The following is a 19,750-nucleotide window of genomic DNA, read 5'->3' as shown; positions in this document are numbered from 1 at the left end:
CGTGTTCTGATGCTTTGTGGTGTGGAGTGGCAACATATCCCCTCCATCTTTATGCACTCTCTGTGGGGCCAGATCTGGATCGTCAGATGAAAAGGTCAACACCCTCCTGGCATCTTCGCAGAATAAAAATACGCCTCTCGTTGGATCTCCCTCCAAAAAATACTTGACGTTTGTTTTTTGGAGTTCTCTAAGAGAGTCAATGGCGATAGGGATGGTCATCCTATTCCTACCCCATGGGTTGGTGGTGGACTGGTGGTGTGCTTTGGAAGACTATAAGCTGACTATAAGAAAAACCATCACTATTCATATTAGAAGAAAAAATGAAATTTTCGGCAGGCTGTAACAGAAATCCTACGTACGGCCGGAAATCTTAAAATAAATTCAGAGATAAATGCAAGCACTAAGACTTAAACCCCAATGAGCTCGGGATACCACGGTCTCCTAACCAGCCAATCACATATTAGTTAGCGAAAACACTAATAGTTGAGTGGATTTATCACCGAATCTGACATGCCGGACCGGCTAGTCAGAACCGGAACAAAATGTAACAGAGTGTGCGGCGTCTGGGGAACTGCTGCTCCCACTTATACCATCCACACAATTGTGCTCGACATGTCGTACCTTATGGACGTGCATGTCACCACTTCAGTTCAGCAATGAACTGGGTCTTCACTAAAAATTCACAGTGCAGTCTTCGTTGATGTCCATATCCCCGTCACCATCTGGTATCACTTGTATTAACCTCATCCACTTGTTTATCGTACGGACGGGCGGACGCGCATGCACACGACTGGTGACAAATCTGCAGCAAAAAAAAAAGAAAAAGAAATTGGACAGCTCGAAGAAACTGCGTGAGACAAGTCAAGTCAGAAACTGTGTGCTAGACAGGTCGAAGAGACAAGTCAAGCTCGTTCGTCTTGTACTGTACCGCGTGTTGATCTATCATCATTTTTACGACAAGCAATTATGTTTATAGGAAGCTAAAATAAACGAGATGCGGTGTCAACAAGCTTGTCGATCAACCTGGCGAAGAAGATGTTGTTGCTCCCTCCCGGGGCGACACGGGCGGCGGCCCCCAGCCCCCCGCAGCCTCCCCCCTCCCGCCTCCTTCTCCTCCTCGCCGTCGCCGGTGGCCTTCGGCAGGCAAAGCCTATGCGGAGCCGGCGGCGGCGGGGCACTCTTCGGCTGCTCTTCGCACGTGAGTTGGGGACATGGCGTGCGGATGGCGGCTGACCGGCGCTCGGCTCCGGGCCGGTGTCCTCGCTCGCGGCGGAGGTGGTCTCCGGCGCGCGGCGCGTTGGCTGGTCGCGGCGCTCTGCGTGCTATTGCGGGCGAGTGGTCACGGTCGTGGGCGCCTGTGCGGGCCAGATCTGGTCCCTGCTGCGCGTCCCGGAGGCGTCCCTCGCGAGCTGCGGCCGGCGCGGATGGCAGTCCTGGGGTGAAGGGAGGCTCGGCCCCCTGCTGCGCGTCCTGGGGGCGCCCGTTTGCTGCGTTCCTCCGGCTTGGCGTTATGGTGGTGCCGGCTGGTGCTTCGGCTGGCGGGCTGATCTGGCAGCTCATCCGGCGAGTTGGGGTGGGGTGGCGCCCCCCCTTCCTGCTCGGGGATCCTCTTTGGCCGTACTGCGTGCGGTGGCCGTGCAGTGGTGGTCTACGGTTGCCGGGGCGGCGGCCCCGGATTCGGTGGTGGCGGCTTCGGCCAGGGGGCGGTGCAGGTCTGGTCGTGGCGGACCGAGGGATCCCGTGGCCAGTTGGAGTCAGACGGCTGGCCTCGGTGCTCTACAAGGATTGGTGGGCGGCGGTTTGTGGCCGGCCGATTCGGGAAGTTGGTGGTTGAGCTTCACCGGGAGAAATCCTATCTCCGGCCTTTGCCGGATGCGGCGGCGGCGACGCCCACGGGCGCCGCAATCTTTCTTGGACGCGTCGCTGCAGTGTGTTGCCGCTCCCCTCTCCCCGCGGCCTTGGCTCCGGCGGGAAACCTCAGATCCGCAGGGTCAGGCGATGAAGGCGCCTTCACATCTTCTTCCTCCTTGGGGGCATCATCTCGGAGCCGGCTACAACTGGAGACCGGTGGTTGACGGCATCTTCGCCGTGGTGGTTGGCGGCATCTTCGCCGCGTGGTTTGCTGAGGAGGCTGTTTCGGGGGCGCTGACTTCTGTTTGGCAACAATGATGGCGTCAAGAGGAGCTTGGGTCGCAGCTTGGGCTTTGGTAGTCGGATCTTCCCGGCGTGTCCGAGGTGCTCTTCTGTTGGTTGCCTGGTTGTTTTGAAGTCGGAGCTGCGGTGGAGTGAGTCCAGGTGGCGACGATGACAAGCGCTCGGTGGTCGTTTGCGGTGGGCACGGTCGGCGCAAGTCCTACATATTTCCCTCGCGATGCTCGTCGTCAAAGTCGGAGTTGTCAGTTGTTTGTGCGTGTGGCCATCTGTTTGGCATGTGCCGTTGTGGCTTGTGGAGCTGTTCTGCAGCTCTGTGTTCCACGACGGTGGCCAGGTTGGCCGGTGTTGCCCATTTTGTGGGCTGGATTGTATAGGTTTTAGCCCGGTTTTCCGTCAATTAACCGGGCAATTCTCTTTCTACTTAATCAATGAAAATGGCAAGTCTTTTGCCTTGTTTCAAAAAAAAAAAGAGGGAAACCAGTTTACGGGCAATCCTTAGTTTTGTTTAGGGTGCTCTACTGTAGTAGATTCTACATAGCTGTAGTTTCTATATTTTTTTCTTCTATTTATATTTTCTTTTTGGATATGATTTTTTATTCCATAGTACTCCGTTCATTTCATTTTAATCAACACTCACAATACAAATCAATATCATTAGATACATTATGAGATTAATTTCCATACTATATAACTTCACTATTGTAAGCAATTCTAATATTAAAAAATCTCTTTGGACATCCTGACAGTTCTAATATTTCCCTCACACAACATGATACTCCCAAAATTCCTTTGGATACAACCGAAGAGCTGATAAAAACCCTTTACCTTACAAGAAATCCAAGATGTAATCTTTGGGATGAAAAAGAATAAAAGTCCAAGGCCAGATGTAGTTTTTGGGATGTAGTCTTTGGCTTGAAAATGTATATGAAACATGCAAGATTGATAATATAACATCATGGAATAATAAAAAAATTATAGATACGTTGGAGACATATCAGGCTCTGGGTGTTTTGGGTTTTGTCCTTGTAAATATTCTCTCTCTCAAAAGCTTCGGAGGTGGGTTGCTCTCAAACGACAAAAGCCATGCACTACATCTGAGAAGCCACCAACTTATGGTGGAGGGGTTGGCTATTTATAGCCAGGGCAACCCGACATGATTTGTCGGAAATGACCCTGGGTCATTGGGGAACCGACACGTGTCCAACGGTCGGATTTCAAACACACGTGGCAGTTTGGTTTGGGCTACAAGTAAAGCTGACACATCCAACTCAGGATAAGATTTACTCTCATTTGTCTTCGCTCGAAGACATAGGATTTGTGTTGAGCATCACATTAGTTTTTTTTGACTTTGTTCACCTGGACCCCCTTAACAGTTCGGTAGTTCAAGAAAGAAGAAAATGAAAGTACGAAAGAAACTATGTCTTCGCATTCCATTGTCTTTAAGCGAATGTCTTCATACGTCATTGACTTTGACATGAATGTCTTCACGAACCACCGATATCTTCATACATTCTTAGGGGTCATCTTCGATGGGTAAACCGAATCAATGTAGTGCATACGTACCTTTTGCCATACTGTAGAGCGCGAGGCCGGGGAAGCCAAGTGAGCCCGCATGGAAGGATATGTTGACGATGCTACCTCCTCCGGCGATGGAGGCGTCGAGGAGGAAGGGATGCGCGAGCTGGCTGAGGTGGAAGTGGGACTCTTGGTTGGTCGTCATCAGGTGTGACTACTCCTCGGATGTCCACTCCATGGCCGCCTTGGCAAGAATCTGCGCCGTGTTGTTCACCTGCATAGCATAGAGTTGGCCGCCATGCATCAGGTGTGAGAGATGTCCCTCGGAAATCTAACTCATTTTGTGTCAACATTAGTTAATTTGGTTATTACGAAAATCGAACCAAAGTATAAAAAATGTATTAACCAAAAACCTAACGCACACCATGAATAGCAACATAGTTGTACAACGGGAAATCGGGAGCAAGCCAGAAAAGGAAAAAGAGAAGATTATATATAGCACGTGAGACTGTGCGCCAAGAGTCCAAAGTCATAAATTTAAGTCGTGAATGTTACATACGAGCGCACGCGCTATATAGCACACTATCTCTCTCACATATCCTCATCCAAGTGGACACTGACATGTTCCGTATATGTTGGTATGCGTGCTAGTCAACATTGATTCCGTATACAAGTGAGATAAGTGTTAGGAATAGTTAGCATCCTTTGTTAGGCTAAATAGGCAGTTAATATTGTCTTAACATCACTAGTAGAAAACAGGGCATTCGTTCGGGTCAGATAAGCCCATTAGTCCCGGTTCAATCATGAACCGGGACTAATGTGAGCATTGATCCCGGTTCATGCGGCTAAAGGTATTAGTCCCGGTTCAATTATGCCCCTTTAGTCCCGGTTTGAGACACGAACCGGGACTAAAGGGTGCGGTGCCCTTTAGTCCCGGTTCGTATCTCAAACCGAGACTAAAGATTAGACCTTTAGTCCCGGTTTGAGACACAAACCGGTACTAAAGGGTGCGGTGCCCTTTAGTCCCAGTTCGTATCGCAAACCGGGACTAAAGGTCCCATTTTCAAACTCTACCCCCCTCTCCCATGGATCGACTTTTCAGTTTTGTAAAAAGCAAAAGAAAATGATAAAAAATTCAAAAATTAAAATCCTTTGAGATGTAGTTATGTCACTACATCTATTAGTTAGGAAAATTAAAAAACTTAAATTTGGATTTTTTTTGTAAGTAAGTGTTATGAAAAAGTAAAACGGCCATATCTTTTGCATACGATGTCGAAAAAAGGCATAATATATCAAAAAAATCAGCATGAAAATCCGCATCCGATTTTGACAGCCTATGGCCTGTCTGCAAATTTTTAGAATCCTCAAATTCTGAAAGAAAAAAAGATATGTTCAAATTTCAGTTTTTTTAAATTTTTTGGCTAAATCTGGTCAAACTACTTATTAAAGAAGTATTAGTGGTACTAAATAATTATTCAAGAATATTAGTGTTACTAAATGATTATTTCAGTATTTTCAATTTTGGTCAAATCTAGTCAAACTATGGTCAAACTACTTATTCAAGAAGTATAGTGGTACTAAATAATTATTCAAGAAAATTAGTGTTAATAAATAATTATTTTAGTATTTTGAATTTTTGTCAAATCTGGTCAAACTATGGTCAAATTACTTATTCAAGAAATATTAGTGGTACTTAATAATTATTGTTCTTTAGAATAATAGTTTTAAACTCAAACATTGAAACGTGTGACTTCATGCTCAAGCTAAACTCCTGAGGGTTAATAGTATTGACATCTTACTATTGTCAGGAAAACAACACGTGCAGACTTGGAAACGAGGGGGAATAGAACCCGGAAGTTAAGCGTGCTCAGGCTGGAGTAGTGAGAGGATGGTTGACCGACTGGGAAGTTAGATGATTTGGAATGATGAGGGGGTGATTAGAGATTAGAGGTTAAACTTTAGTCCGGTTCCAGAACCGAGACTAGAGCATATCCAACAGCTGCGCCAAAAGACTTGCGCGCGCGGTAAAATTGTTTCTTAGCGCGCGCGGCCCGGTTTTCGCACGCTCCAGTGGTGGCGGCAAACTAGTGCGCACGGAAAAAAGCGGCAGCTGGCGCGGTAGATTTGGCGCGTCGCTTTGCGCACGCCTATAAAATCCGGCGCTCGCCACGCGCTCCACCACACTGCCACGCGCCCTTCCCCTTGCCACCTGGCCGCTGCAGTCTTTCTCGCCGCTTTCACAGCACCCCGCCACCACCGCGCCATCATGCCGCCGCACCACCGGGGTTCTTCGGGCTACCGCGGCGTCCGCGAGCGCGCCAACTGCTGGTACTCCACCGAGATTCGGTCCGGCGACGTCCGGCTCGGCCTCGGCTCGTTCCGGACCGCGCACGAGGCGGCCCGCGCATACGACGCGGTGGCGTGGCGCTTGTAGAGGCCCCCGTCACAGATGAACTTCCGGGACGTCTTCACGTGCGAGCAGGCGCAGCGCGTCGCCTCTCCGCCTCGTCTCATCATGGACCAGGACCGTGCGGACCACGTTCGGCTGCAGCGCCGCCTCCTCGTCTCCGAGGAGGACGAGCGAGCCATGGCGGAGTGGCGCTGGCGCCACCCGGAGGACGTCGCCGCCGAGAACGCCTTCTGGGCAGAGAGGACGACAAGGCGTCGCGCGGAGCGTGCCGACAGGCGTCGGCGCAAGGCACTAGCCATATCGCAGTGCGAGATCGTCGAGGCGGGCGGGACGTCGATCTTCTCCCCTAACGATGACCGTTGGGTTGACAATGTGACTCGATACCTCAGACAACACCACCGAGGATGATGATGGTGATAATGATAACGGCTGGGAGTCATCATAGTTTAGTTGTATCGTAGTTTTTCTATCTAGTTGCACCGTAGTTCTATCTATCTATACTTCAGGAACTATGTAAAATATCTTTGTATCCTTTTTTATCCATGCTGAACTATGTATCGTTTTTTATCTATGCAAAGTTTATTAAAAAATGTTTGTGCGAGAGCGCGCGCTGCATTTTAGCGCGCCTGTTGGAGCTATGTGTGCGCTGCATTTTAGCGCGGCCGCTGGAGCCAGCGCTGCACGTCGCGCCAAACCTGACGATGGGCGCACCATAAATCAGAATTTAGCGCGCCGCGCGTTCGGCGCCTATTGGAGATGCTCTAAAGGCCCTCTAGAACGAGGACACATGAGCCTTCTTCTACTAATGCATAAGGGCATCTCCAGCCGCGCCCCCAGGAAGGCCTCCCCAGGCGTTTTTTTCGCGCTGGCGCCGAAAAAACGGCCCAGTCGCGCCCCCAGGAGCCCAATTTTCACCGGCTTGGGCCGAAAACAGCGTCGGCGGACCCAGCCCGAACCCGGCGCGCTGGGGGCGCCCGGGGGCGCCGGGCGAACTGTTTTGGCGCGAAAAAGCCGCGGGCCCGCCGCGTCAGCGACACGGCTCTCTTCTCGGCTCTTCGTCGTCCGCATCACCTCGTTTCCCGCGGCGAATCAATGCCAAAGCTGCCGCGCCGGTCAGCCTGCGCCATTGATGCCTCACGGGCGGCGCAGTGAAGACCGGACGACGCGCGTCCCTCGCCCTCCCTCGCCTGCCACGCGTACACACGGTGGCACGCGCGTGGGCGGCGCCTCGGCCTATATATGCCGCGCCCCGATGCACTCGTCGGCTCGCACACTCTCCCGCCGTCGTCGTTCCTCCGTCTCCTCTCCTCTCTTTCGCCGTCTCCAGTTCACACCCATGGCCGAGCGCTTCCCAGGCGACGGCGCGGCGGCGAACGGCTTCGGCTGCCGCCATCTTCATGAAGACGAGGCTCGCCTCCTTTACGAGGCCGAGTACCCGGTCCCGCCGGACATGCGGGTGCCGGGGGCGTGGAGGATCAGCGCGGGCGGCGTTCCGGTGCCCCCGGTACCCACTGGCGCGGCGCGGCGTGCGGAGATCGCACGCATCCGCTCGAACCTGCCGCGTGCGGCGAGGGAGGGGCCAAGGTACGTCCCCGACAGCCCGCTCTAGGAACCGTACTTCCGCCGCCGTCACGCCCAGCAGCTCGAGGCCACCAACGGCGTCGTGCCCTCCGGCAGTCTCAACGCCGCCGGCCGGCGTCGGTGGTGGGGCGTGCCCGGGCGCACGTTGGAGGCTGTCCTCGAGTACACCGAGGGTGGCAACACGCCGTGCCTCGAGTACCCCGATCCCCCTTCCTTCTCACGTCGCCGGGGAAGCTCCTAGACCCCGAGGCGCATGGAGACAGGGGGGTCCTCCTCCTCGTCCGGCGGCTAGCCCTGCCTCTGCCCCGTCAAGCCGGAGCCCCAGGTTACGCCGGTCAGCGCGCGCACCCGCAGTTCCGGCGTCCGCATCGGCGCCAACGCCCCGCCACCCACCGGCCGCTTCGTCCTCGTCGAGCCCAAGCCGGAGCCGGGCCTCCCCGCGGAGTACGAGGAGATAGCCCTGTGCGGCTTCTCCGACGAGGACGCCATGCGGTGGGCGCGGGAGGACTACCTCAGCGACGAGACGGTCCGGCAGCGCCGGGCCCTGGAGGAGATCGCCGCCCGCAAGCGTGGGCGCGAGGACGAGCACGGCGTCGTGGTCCTCGACAGCGACGACGACGACGACGATGCCGCCCCCGGACCGTCCAACCCGCCGCGCCAACCGGGGGAGGGATGCAGCAGGGACGGCGGAGGCGTAGGTGGGGGCGGCGGCGACGACGACGACGACGACGGCGACGGCGGTGACTACACGCGGTTCTACAGCCTCCTCGGCATGTAGAACCGCGTGGGCGTGCGACGAGGCGGGCGGCGAGGGAGACGGCGGGGGTAGCCCGCGGTAGTTTCTTTCTTTTTTGTAAAATATGTTTAAGTTTGGACGAAATATGTTTAAGTTTAAGTTTGAACTCGCCGTTGTTTGTGTTAAAATTGAGTCGTTTTGGACTTCTTTGACTACCCGTGGGCGCCGCGACTGGGGGGCAACACGCCCCCAGTGCGCGATTTAGCGCCGGTGCGTCCCCAGGGGGCGATTTTTTGCCCCTCCTGAGGGGCCAACGGCTGGAGATGCCCTAACTGCCCGCAGTTGCACTGTGAAGCGTTGTCCAAACGCTATATACGTCTGTTAAGCCTCTCTGTAAACCGATTTTGTAAGCGTCTGTTCAGGCAATATAAAAGCCTGAACGAATCCATTAATACAATACTTGATTCCTCTCATTCGTTCTGTTTCTGTTCAGTACGCACGGTATTTGCATTGTCAAAGCCAACTTTTTACACCACTTTGATGTATGCCACAGCTCATAGCACTAAGGTGACTATGTGCGCCAAATTCTAGCACCATCACTATAATCGACTTTTATTTATTTTAGCAAAGTATATGCTCTGGTCCAGCTGGACGAGTTGTGTCCACACTACCACCAGTGCCGACGGTTACAAACGAAGAAGTACAACTATGTGTGTCAACCGACGGCGGCATGTAAGCTGCCACCGGCATCCTTGCAGGGAGGACCGGCAGTGGGGCCTCAGCACGCAGCACGTTGACAGCCTGCCTAACCGACGGCCTTAGGTTGCAATCAAGTTGAGCACACCAAAGCCCGACCAGCATCACGCACTCCATCTCTCCGGCGTTGAATTCTCCTCCCAATCGCGTATCAGCGGCGCCTAGAATCCTCCCCCTGCCATACCAATTCCACACCCACTGAGCCAAGTGCATCGCGTCCTCCTCCTGCTGAGCTACCACTACAGGCCCCCTACCGCACGCAATCTCGAGGAGGACGACACCGAAGCTGTAGACATCCGACTCGGTGTTGGTCCTGCCGGTGGTCATGCATTCTGGGTCCATGTATCCCATTGTGCCGGCGGGAGTTGTCGTCAGTGATGCTCGGCCGTGCTCAACGAGCTTGGCAAGCCCGAAGTCGCCGAGCTTGGCGTTGAACAACGCGTCCAGCATGACATTGCTTGGCTTGATGTCCCTATGCAGCACGCACTGCTCCCAGTCCTGGTGTAGGTAGAGAAGCGCCGAGCCTAATCCCAGCACAATCTCATGCCTGAAGATGGAAGAAATTAATGTTACATTAATTATTATCACCCTGAGAGGCCTAAGGCCAAAAGCAATTTGAGACTACTCTGATGGGCCGGCTTACCTAACAGACCATGGAAGCACAACGTCATTGGTGCCGTAGAGATGCCTATCGAGGCTGCCATTGGGCATGAGCTCATAGACGAGGAGCAGATCACTGCCTTCGTGGCACCAGCCGATGAGCTGCACGAGGTTCTTGTGCCGAAGCCTGCTTATGACCCTCACCTCAGATGCGTACTCCTTCCTCCCCTGCTTGGAGCCTTTGGAAACTCTCTTGATGGCCACATGAAGGTTCAATTCACTCAGAAAACCTCTGTACACCGATCCAAAGCCACCTTGTCCGAGCTTCTTATCGTTGGAGAAGTTGTCGGTGGCGACGGCCAAATCGTTATAGTGGAATCGCTTGGGACCAGTCCCCTTCTGGAAGTCGTCTTCCATGGCCTGATCATCTTCGAGCAAGTTGTCATCCTCTTCCAGCTCTTGCTCTGTTGTTTGCTGACGGATTTTCTCCTGCTTTCGCTGGTGCTGCCGTAGAAGGAACCAAATCGAGGCGATGAGAATGATCAAGAACAACACAGAACCGACAGAAATGCCGATGAGAAGCCCAGTTTTTGGAGGAGGCGGAGATTCTGCGAGAATTTTTCAGTGTATCAGAATTTCGCCGAAATATGTGCAGCATCTTTGTTTTTTTTTTTTTGAAAAAAGGGAATATATTAATATCAAACAGATGCAACATATCTGTTCTAGGCCCGCAAAGCTAACTGACCTTCCAGAGTTTGTGCAGGCAACGGTGGCTGTGCTGGCCGTCTCTTCATTTGGTTCATGGCTTCGAGAGGCGGCGGAGACAAGGGTGGTGGTGCCAACCTCATGTTCTTGCAGATCATGTTGTCCCCGTACCCCACTTGGAGAATGCCGCAGTACATCTTGTAGTAGCGGACACGATCCTTGGCTGGGGCGGTCCCGTAGCCCTTGCCGCACTCGAGGGTGCCGTTAATGATGTAAGTGGTCATACCATACCCCGGGAGCATGCCCGCGTCGCGCTCCTGGGTGGACGGCGTCCAGCCGTCGGTCATCACGGCGTGGCACGACGGCTTGGGCGCTTGCGGGGTCATCCACCACCAGATAGCCGTCTTGAACGCGACGACGGGGTCGGTGGACACCAGGTCCGGGTTACCCAGCAGGTCCAGCCCCAGCGCGTCCCCGGCTTGCCGGTAGTTGTAATCGCTGCTATTTGTAAACTGTTAGCTGCGACAATTTATTTGGATCGGAGGAAGTACTAAGTTGGCTAGAAATCAAGTGCGAGCTAAGCAAAACTAGAGGGAAAGCAAAACAATATATGGAGCACAATATCAACATATCATTCTCAAAAAAGAAAAGAAAAATCTTACTGAGTCAGCTGTATGGGGCCTCGTCCGTAGTAGCGCGCAATCGTGGGCTTCTGCTCTTTCACCCAGCAGTAACCTGCGGCACAGGCATAACACTCGTCTCTATCGACAGAAAAAAGAAAAATTCAAGTAAAATCCTACGTAGTAAGTAGTCCCATGGCGTGCGTATCATATTCATACCGGCAGTCTCGTGGGAGGTCTGCCCGAAGAAGGCGGCGAGCTCGCGCCTGCGCGTATCCTCGTCGCCGATGGTGCCGAAGCCGCGGAGCTTGCTCGCGTTCGCGGCCTGCACGAACGCGTCGTATGTGTAGAAGGCGCCGCCCTCGCAGCCGCTCTGGCTGCGGTTGCCCAGCATGTAATCGAACGTGTCCCGTGAGATGATCGACGGCACGCCGGCCTGCTGCCCGCTGGCCATGCCGATGCCGGCCGCCGCCAGCATGGCAGCGGCCAGAGCGAGCACCCTCATCATGCTGCCATGACCCATGAATAATGTGATGCGATGTGGACTGTGTGCGTCGCGAGCCCATTGCTCATGGCTTTATAGCAAAAGACCATTTTCTTTGTAGTATAGTTTGCACATGGGCTGGACCCTCAAGACCCGTCAACTCGTCAACACGCGCCCAAGAGTGCACTGATTGGTTCTTTTTTCTTTTTTCTTTTTTGAGACAAATAGTGCACTGATTGGTATGGTCCGTATGGATATGTCACGGATTTGGACTGTGCTAATGGAGCCCTGATGTTCCCTCTCTGGCCGGTGAACGCAATGCAATTATTTGTTTCACTGTGCTAATGGAGCCCTTGGTAGGAAGTACTCCCTTCTGTAAAGAAATATAAGAGCGTTTAGATAACTAAATTAGTATTCTAAATGCTCTTATATTTCTTTACGGAGGGAGTAGAATAGAGGTCCTGCTGCATTGCATTTTTTTTCCTGGGTTGCCTTCACAAGTTCACTGTAGAAAAAAAAACCAGTCAAGTTCAGTGTGAAAAAAGTGAGAACCAATTAAGTCCCTGTAAAAGAATGTAGAGTAGAGATACCCCAATCTTAGTTTACTTATGAAATCAAGTAGAAACACTCGTACATCTGCATAAAGAAAAAACCATGGTTTTAGTTGGAAGCTACGGCACTAGGACATTTTCTAACCGAACCCCTATTTTATGTTTACCCCTCTAACCAGGAACTAGCCGATCCCCAATAGCCGTTAGTGGAGGATAATTTATCCCCAGCCGCGCATCCTGCCCTTATATATACTCCAACGCTCGATGGCGGAGTAGAAATTCACCACTCGTCTCTTCGCCTCCTCTGCCTCTTCTCCTCACCATCTCCACCGTCGACGACCCATTCCCCCCTACCCTCGGGCTGTTCCCCGACGCCTCCCTCCTTCCAATGCACGGACCCCATGGTCGGCGGTCCACACCACCGATCCCAAAGCGCGGATCCGCGCCGCCGCCCCTGTCGCGCGTCTTCAAGCGGGGCCTCCTAAAGCCACCCCACTGATGCGGCCCCCGCCTACCGCATGTCCAACTTCCCTGACCTCCCTCTGTCGCCGCAGCCGCAAAGGAAATACATAGGCATCCGCCAGCGCCAGTGGGGGACGTGGGCGTCGGAGATAACGGCCCATGAGACCCACACCAAAAGTTGCTCGGGTCCTTCCACACGACGAAGCTCGCCGCGCGCGAATACAACCGGTGGCAGGCCCGGTTCCACGACGTGGCGGCACGCCTAAACTTCCTGTGGGGAACGGCACCTGTGGACCTCGTCCTGTCACGCCAGATTGGTGAATGCGGCCATGGCTCGGGAGGGAGTTAATTGTACAGAAGTACCACAATTGAGGCATTGGAAGCAGATTGGTACCAAGTTTGGTAATTTTTATGTACCAAGTCTGGGGCTAACTGTTACAAAAAGGTCTAAATCGCGTCTAAACGCGTATTGACGGTGTATCAGACCGGCGGGGCCCGCCTGTCAGGTGCTGACGTGGCATGTTTTTTTTGCTAAAAACCCCCTTGCTTTAAATGCCCTCCCATCCCCATCCCGATCCAATCGAAACATAGAGGGATACAGTTCATCACCGCCGCCATCTCGGGACTATGCCGCTGCCCCCCACAACGCATCCACTGTCGTCGCTGGCTCCCTCCATCGCTGGCCCTGAGCTCCCCTGCCACCGCCGCTTCCCCCCGTCTCCCGTCTCCTCCGGTGCCCGTGTGCCCCTCCGTCGCCGGCCCCTTCGCGCCGACCCGTCACCGCCGGCTTTCTCCTGCCTGACGCCAATGCATGACGAGGACACGAGTGCGAGCGGCGACGCCGCTGAACAGTCCTTCGCACCCGCCATGCGGTGGCTCGACGCGCAGTCGAGGAGGTCGGCCAGCTATGTGGCGCTTAGGAGCGAGGCGCCGGTGAGGGTGGAGCACCTGGGCGAGCTCGCGCTCAGGCTGGACTTCTCCGGGACATGCTTCCTCTAGGCGCCGGTGACGGTGGATCACCTATGCGAGCTCGCGCTCGGGCTGGAGCTCTCCGGGGCACGCTGTTGGGGAATGTAGTAATTTCAAAAAATTTCCTATGCACACGCAAGATCATGGTGATGACATAGCAACGAGAGGGGAGAGTGTTGTCCACGTACCCTCGTAGACCGTAAGCGGAAGCGTTAGCACAACGCGGTTGATGTAGTCGTACGTCTTCACGATCCGACCGATCCAAGCACCGAACGTACGGCACCTCCGAGTTCAGCACACGTTCAGCTCGATGACGATCCCCGGGCTCCGATCCAGCAAAGCTTCGGGGATGAGTTCCGTCAGCACGACGGCGTGGTGACGATGATGATGTTCTACCGGCGCAGGGCTTCGCCTAAGCTTCGCGACGATATGACCGAGGTGGAATATGGTGGAGGGGGGCACCGCACACGGCTAAGGAACGATCCGTAGATCAACTTGTGTGTTATGGGGTGCCCCCTTGCCCCCGTATATAAAGGAGGGAGGGGGAGGTGCGGCCGGCCCCTTTGGGGTGTGCTTGGAGGAGTCCTACTCCCACCGGGAGTAGGACTCCCCCCTCTTGCCTTGGTGGAGAAGGAAAGGGGGGAAGGGAAAGAGGAAAGGGGGGCGCTGATGGGGTTATGTACCTAGGGTAGGGTCATGGACCTGATCCAAGTAACTTACTCCAGGACATCCTCAGAAGAGGTCGCCTTCTAGTCGACCAACGAGGATTCACTCGACTGGCCTGAAGGACTCGACCACGAAGACTCACTCGACCACCAGGAGGTCAAGAGGCACTCTGCACTGCAACGGCCTGTAATCAAGTAGACTTTATGATAGTAAAGGCCTTTATGTGGGGCGTTACCAGTAACGCCCCAGACTTAACTCACCTTAAACCCTCTCCTACGTGGGCTGGCTGGGGTCCTGGCGCACTCTATATAAGCCACCCCCCTCCACAGGCAGAAGGGTTCGGCACCTTGTAATTCATACATTCGTAATCCACTCGACCGCCTCCGGGCTCCGAGACGTAGGGCTGTTACTTCTTCCGAGAAGGGCCTGAACTCGTACATCCTTTGTGCTTACAACCTCTCCATAGCTAGGACCTTGCCTCTCCATACCTACCCCCCACTCTACTGTCAGGCTTAGAACCACGACAGTTGGCGCCCACCGTGGGGCAGGTGTTTTAGCGATTTTGTGGAGAAGTTGCGATTCTTCCGAGTACTCTCATCATGGAGTCTGCTGGAGTTTTGGTCAAGGGTCAAGAGATCCGTCTCGGCACCCTCACCTTCATCGCCGACGACTCCGCATGGCTCCAGGAGGCTCCACTCGACGTAGACGCGCTCCCCGTCCGCGGTGCGACGCATTTTCGCGCATGTGTCCGCGGCGTTCTGCTACGGCAACCGTCGACCCAGTATCGGCCGGCTCCTCCATCGTCCACCCTCCCAGTCTCCCGCCAGCGCAAGCGCTCAGGCCGGTCGAGGCTTCAGCGATGGGTGAGTCACGCGGTGGCTCGCCAATCGGCCACTACACAAGTTGCGGCAATCGAGCCCAACGAATCTCTCTACGGCTTGTTCGATCAGTCGACTGGCTCCGGAGAGACTGCATCCGAGTGCGGAAGCAGTGATCCAGCGGCGGAAATCTTGATGGTCGACGGGCCCCACAGCCCTCCTAGCTTCGCCCGTGGTGGTGGAGCAGGTGACGGCGGCGACCCTGCACGAGACTACGAAGAGTACCAGCCCGAGCCACTCGACTCTCTGCAAAGAGAAGAGCTTCGCCGCAGGAACGAGGATCCCTTGCGTATTCCCATCGCAGGAGAAACCCCCGAGGCTCGTGCCTTGGAGGAGGCGCGTCTGGCCAATTTGGCCGAGCGCACTCGACTGGAGAACCTTCAGCGAGCACTCGACGAGCGCGCGCGGCAACGAGTTCCCGACACCAGTCGACGTCAACTCTTCCCGCCGACTCAGGTATATCGAACCCCAATTCAGAATTTAGCAGCTGCGACCCGTATAGCAGAGTCCATTCAGCCTTCGCAGTCGGAAGCTGGCAGAGGTTTGCTGCAGATCAGGGATCTGCTCCGGGCAGCAGGAGATCAGAATTCAGCCGTGTCCCAGTCGCGCAACAGAATTCACAGTCGATCTGTCACTGTGAATACGGTTCAGTCGGCTCACAGCCCCAGATCGCCTCCGCGGCGCGAAGGGCGTGAGAATCGGCGAGATCAATATGGCGACAGACTCGACCGAGATGATAGGCGTCGAGTGCCCTATTCCCCTCCGAGGGGTAGGTCTTACGCTCCTCGGCAGCCAGATGATAGGCGTCAGTACAGTACAGGGCGTAGGGTTCCAGTTGACCCCAGAGAGCCAGGCTTCGACGCGCGATCCATTATCGTGCAAGGGTTGGTCGACCGGAACAGAGCCCATCGAGGCGCACTCGACAGAGATGTACCCACGAGCAGTCGAGTACATGTTTCTGGTCCTGAATGTTTCAGCAGAGCTATCAGAGCCGCAGTTATCCCCCCCAATTTCAGGTTGGCAACAGGAGTCAGCAAGTTCACTGGTGAGTCTAAGCCTGAAACTTGGCTTGAAGACTACCGAGTGGCAGTTCAGATCGGTGGTGGGAACGACGAGGTGGCCATGAAGCATTTGCCCCTCATGTTGGAAGGTTCTGCCAGGGCATGGTTGACTCAATTACCTCCTAGCAGCATTTACACTTGGGAAGATCTGTCCCGAGTGTTCGTCAAAACGTTTGAAGGGACTTGCAAGCGACCAGCGGGATTGACAGAGTTGCAAGTCTGCGTGCAGAAAACTAATGAGACTCTCAGAGAGTATATTCAGAGGTGGATCACTTTGCACCACACTGTGGAAAATGTCTCTGATCATCAGGCAGTATGCGCCTTCAAAGACGGCGTCAAGAACAGAGAACTGAGTTTGAAATTTGGTCGAACCGGTGACATGACCTTGAGTCGGATGATGGAGATTGCTACCAAGTACGCCAACGGCGAAGAATAAGACCGACTCCGAAGCGGCAAGCACAAGCCGAGTCAGTCGGAAAAAGGAAACGCCAGTCGGAAACAGAAGCGGAAGGCTGAACCGGCAGCTCCTGGAGAGGCTCTGGCCGTGACTCAAGGAAAGTTTAAGGGGAAACCAAAAGGATCCTGGAACCCCAAGAAGGTAAAGGATAAAGAAGGGAACGACGTGATGGATATGCCGTGTCACATTCACACGAAGAAAGATGAAGAAGGCTGACAAGTTCGAGTGGACTCCAGAAGCTGATGCAGCGTTTGCCGAGCTAAAAGCTCTGCTCTCCACCCAGCCGGTGCTTGCTGCTCCAATCAGCAAAGAGCCTCTGTTGCTCTACATCGCAGCCACAGGACAAGTCGTCAGTACTGTGCTAACGGTCGAGCGGGAAGAAGAAGGAAAAGCTCTCAAAGTTCAGCGCCCAGTGTATTATTTGTCTGAAGTCTTGACTCCATCCAAGCAGAGATATCCTCATTATCAGAAGCTTGTGTATGGAATATACATGACCACAAAGAAGGTTGCTCATTATTTCTCTGACCATTCCATCACAGTCGTCAGCGACGCTCCACTATCAGAGATTTTGCACAACAGAGACGCAACTGGTCGAGTGGCCAAATGGGCGATTGAACTTCTTCCCCTTGATATCAAGTTTGAGGCAAAGAAAGCCATTAAGTCCCAGGCGATAGCAGATTTCCTCGTCGAGTGGATTGAACAACAGCAGCCGACTGAAGTTCACTCGGAGCATTGGACCATGTTTTTCGATGGCTCTAAGATGTTGAATGGTTCCGGTGCTGGGGTTGTCCTGGTTTCCCCCAGAGGAGATAAGCTCAGATATGTGCTCCAGATTCACTTTGATTCCTCCAACAATGAGGCAGAATATGAGGCCTTCCTATATGGGTTGCGCATGGCCATTTCACTCGGCGTCCGTCGCCTAATGGTCTATGGCGACTCGGATTTAGTGGTCAATCAGGTGATGAAAGAGTGGGACGTGAGAAGCCCAGCCATGACTGGATACTGCAGTGCAGTGAGGAAGCTGGAGAAGAAGTTCGAGGGGTTGGAGCTCCATCATATACCCCGACTGAAAAATCAAGCAGCTGATGATCTAGCAAAGATAGGTTCCAAGAGAGAAGCCATTCCGAGTGGTGTGTTCTTGGAGCATATACACACTCCGTCAGTCAAAGAAGATCCTTTCACCGAAGAAACTCCGCAGCCCAAGGGCGCCACAGATCCGACTGAAGTTGAAGTCCCAGCGGTGGTCGACTTGATCATGGAGGTTTTGGTGGTCATTCCCGACTGGACGATTCCGTATGTCGCATATATCTTGAGGAAAGAGCTTCCGGAGGATGAGGAAGAAGCTCGACAAATCGTCCGTCGATCTAAGGCCTTTACCGTAATCAAAGGACAATTATACAGAGAAAGCGCGACTGGAGTCGGTCAGAAGTGCATAACACCAGAAGAAGGTCGACTCATCCTCAATGATATTCACTCGGGGACCTGTGGTCATCATGCGTCCTCTCGGACCATCGTGGCCAAAGCATACCGAGCCGGATTTTACTGGCCCAAGGCGAATGAGATGGCAAAAGAGATAGTAGATAAGTGCGAGGGATGTCAGTTCTACTCGAATATGTCGCACAAGCCTGCGTCAGCTTTGAAGACCATCCCACTCGTCTGGCCTTTTGCAGTTTGGGGGCTGGACATGATCGGTCCTTTGAGAACAGGACGAAGTGGCTTCACGCATGTACTGGTGGCAGTCGACAAGTTCACCAAGTGGATCGAGGCTAAACCAATCAAGAGCCTTGACACCTGTACTGCTGTTAGCTTCATCAGGGAACTAATATTCAGGTATGGAGTTCCGCACAGCATCATTACGGATAATGGGTCGAACTTTGACTCAGAGGAATTCAGAGCTTTCTGCGACTCCCAAGGCACACGGGTCGACTACGCATCAGTCGCCCATCCGCAGTCGAATGGACAAGCAGAGCGAGCTAATGGACTGATTCTCAAGGGACTGAAGCCTCGACTGATGCGTGATCTCAAACACGCGGCTGGAGCTTGGGTCGACGAACTTCCATCTGTACTCTGGGGACCGCGGACCACGCCTAATCGGTCGACCGGGAGAACTCCATTCTTCTTGGTCTATGGAGCTGAAGCAGTCTTGCCGAGTGATCTTCTCCACAATGCTCCTCGAGTTGAAATCTACAACGAAGCAGAAGCTGAACAAGCGCGGCAGGACGCAGTCGACCTTTTAGAGGAAGAAAGGGAGATGGCTCTGATCCGGTCGACCATCTACCAACAAGATCTGCGGCGTTTCCACGCCCGAAACGTGAGAGGTCGAGCCTTCCAGGAAGGGGATTTGGTTCTCCGAGTGGATCAGCACAAACCACACAAGCTTGCTCCTTCTTGGGAAGGCCCCTTCATCGTCACCAAGGTTCTCCACAACGGGGCGTACCGTCTTTACAACGTCGAGCATAATATCAACGAGCCCCGAGCTTGGAACGCGGAGCTACTGCGCCCGTTTTACACTTAAGCTTTATCATTCGGATGAGTTGCAATAAAGTACTTCTGTAGTTCATGGACCTCAAAATAATAAGTGTCATAGTTCCTCCATAATATCTATCACTTTTTATTTTTTGTCCAATGAAATTCCCCTCAGTGGGTGACTTAGCTGCGAATCCGTTTCGCCTAAGTTTGTAAAAATCCTACCGAGTGGTGAGCCAGACTCCCACTCGGAGGCTTAGCCGCGAATCCGTTTCGCCTAAGTTATCAAAATCCTACCGAGTGGTGAGCCAGACTCCCACTCGGAGGCTTAGCTGCGAATCCGTTTCGCCTAAGTTAAAAATCCTACCGAGTGAAGAGCAACCCTCTCACTCGGGGGCTTAGCTGCAGTCCAAGCACTCGCCTAAGTTGTGAAAATCCTACCGAGTGGTAAGCCAGCCTTCCACTCGGAGGCTTAGCTGCAGCCTCGTGCTCGCCTAAGTTATAAAAATCCTACCGAGTGAAGAGCAACCCTCTCACTCGGGGGCTTAGCTGCAGTCCAAGCACTCGCCTAAGTTGTGAAAATCCTACCGAGTGAAGAGCAATCCTCTCACTCGGAGGCTTAGCTGCAGCCTCGTGCTCGCCTAAGTTATCAAAATCCTACCGAGTGGTAAGCCAGCCT

The 19,750-nt window shown here is 53.7% G+C and overlaps 1 protein-coding gene across 1 annotated transcript; it reads right to left on the bottom strand.

Moving 5' to 3' along the window:
• Positions 1-8,992: 8,992 nt before the first annotated feature.
• On the bottom strand, positions 8,993-11,621 carry LOC119349452 (L-type lectin-domain containing receptor kinase IX.1-like). The gene is made up of 5 exons (XM_037617491.1): positions 11,297-11,621; positions 11,120-11,192; positions 10,498-10,955; positions 9,796-10,360; positions 8,993-9,699 (listed from the first exon to the last, which is right to left on the bottom strand). The coding sequence occupies exons 1-5, from the start codon at positions 11,598-11,600 to the stop codon at positions 9,018-9,020; spliced, it is 2,082 nt and encodes a 693-aa protein (XP_037473388.1). The 5' UTR covers positions 11,601-11,621; the 3' UTR covers positions 8,993-9,017.
• Between the last annotated feature and the right edge of the window lie 8,129 nt (positions 11,622-19,750).

Source organism: Triticum dicoccoides, chromosome 1B (assembly GCF_002162155.2).
Source record: "Triticum dicoccoides isolate Atlit2015 ecotype Zavitan chromosome 1B, WEW_v2.0, whole genome shotgun sequence".
NCBI lineage: Eukaryota > Viridiplantae > Streptophyta > Magnoliopsida > Poales > Poaceae > Triticum > Triticum dicoccoides.
Note: the sequence above shows the minus strand (reverse complement) of the source record. Positions and strands in the feature narration are given on the sequence as shown.

What these genes read in the sequence shown, in the direction of transcription:
- LOC119349452 (XM_037617491.1), bottom strand. Translation starts at nt 11,600, where the DNA reads ATGGGTCATGGCAGCATGATGAGGGTGCTCGCTCTGGCCGCTGCCATG. An exon ending in GACCTCCCACGAGACTGCCG is followed by an intron (nt 11,193 to 11,296) that starts GTATGAATATGA and finishes CCTGTGCCGCAG; the next exon opens with GTTACTGCTGGGTGAAAGAG. An exon ending in GGCCCCATACAGCTGACTCA is followed by an intron (nt 10,956 to 11,119) that starts GTAAGATTTTTC and finishes TACAAATAGCAG; the next exon opens with CGATTACAACTACCGGCAAG.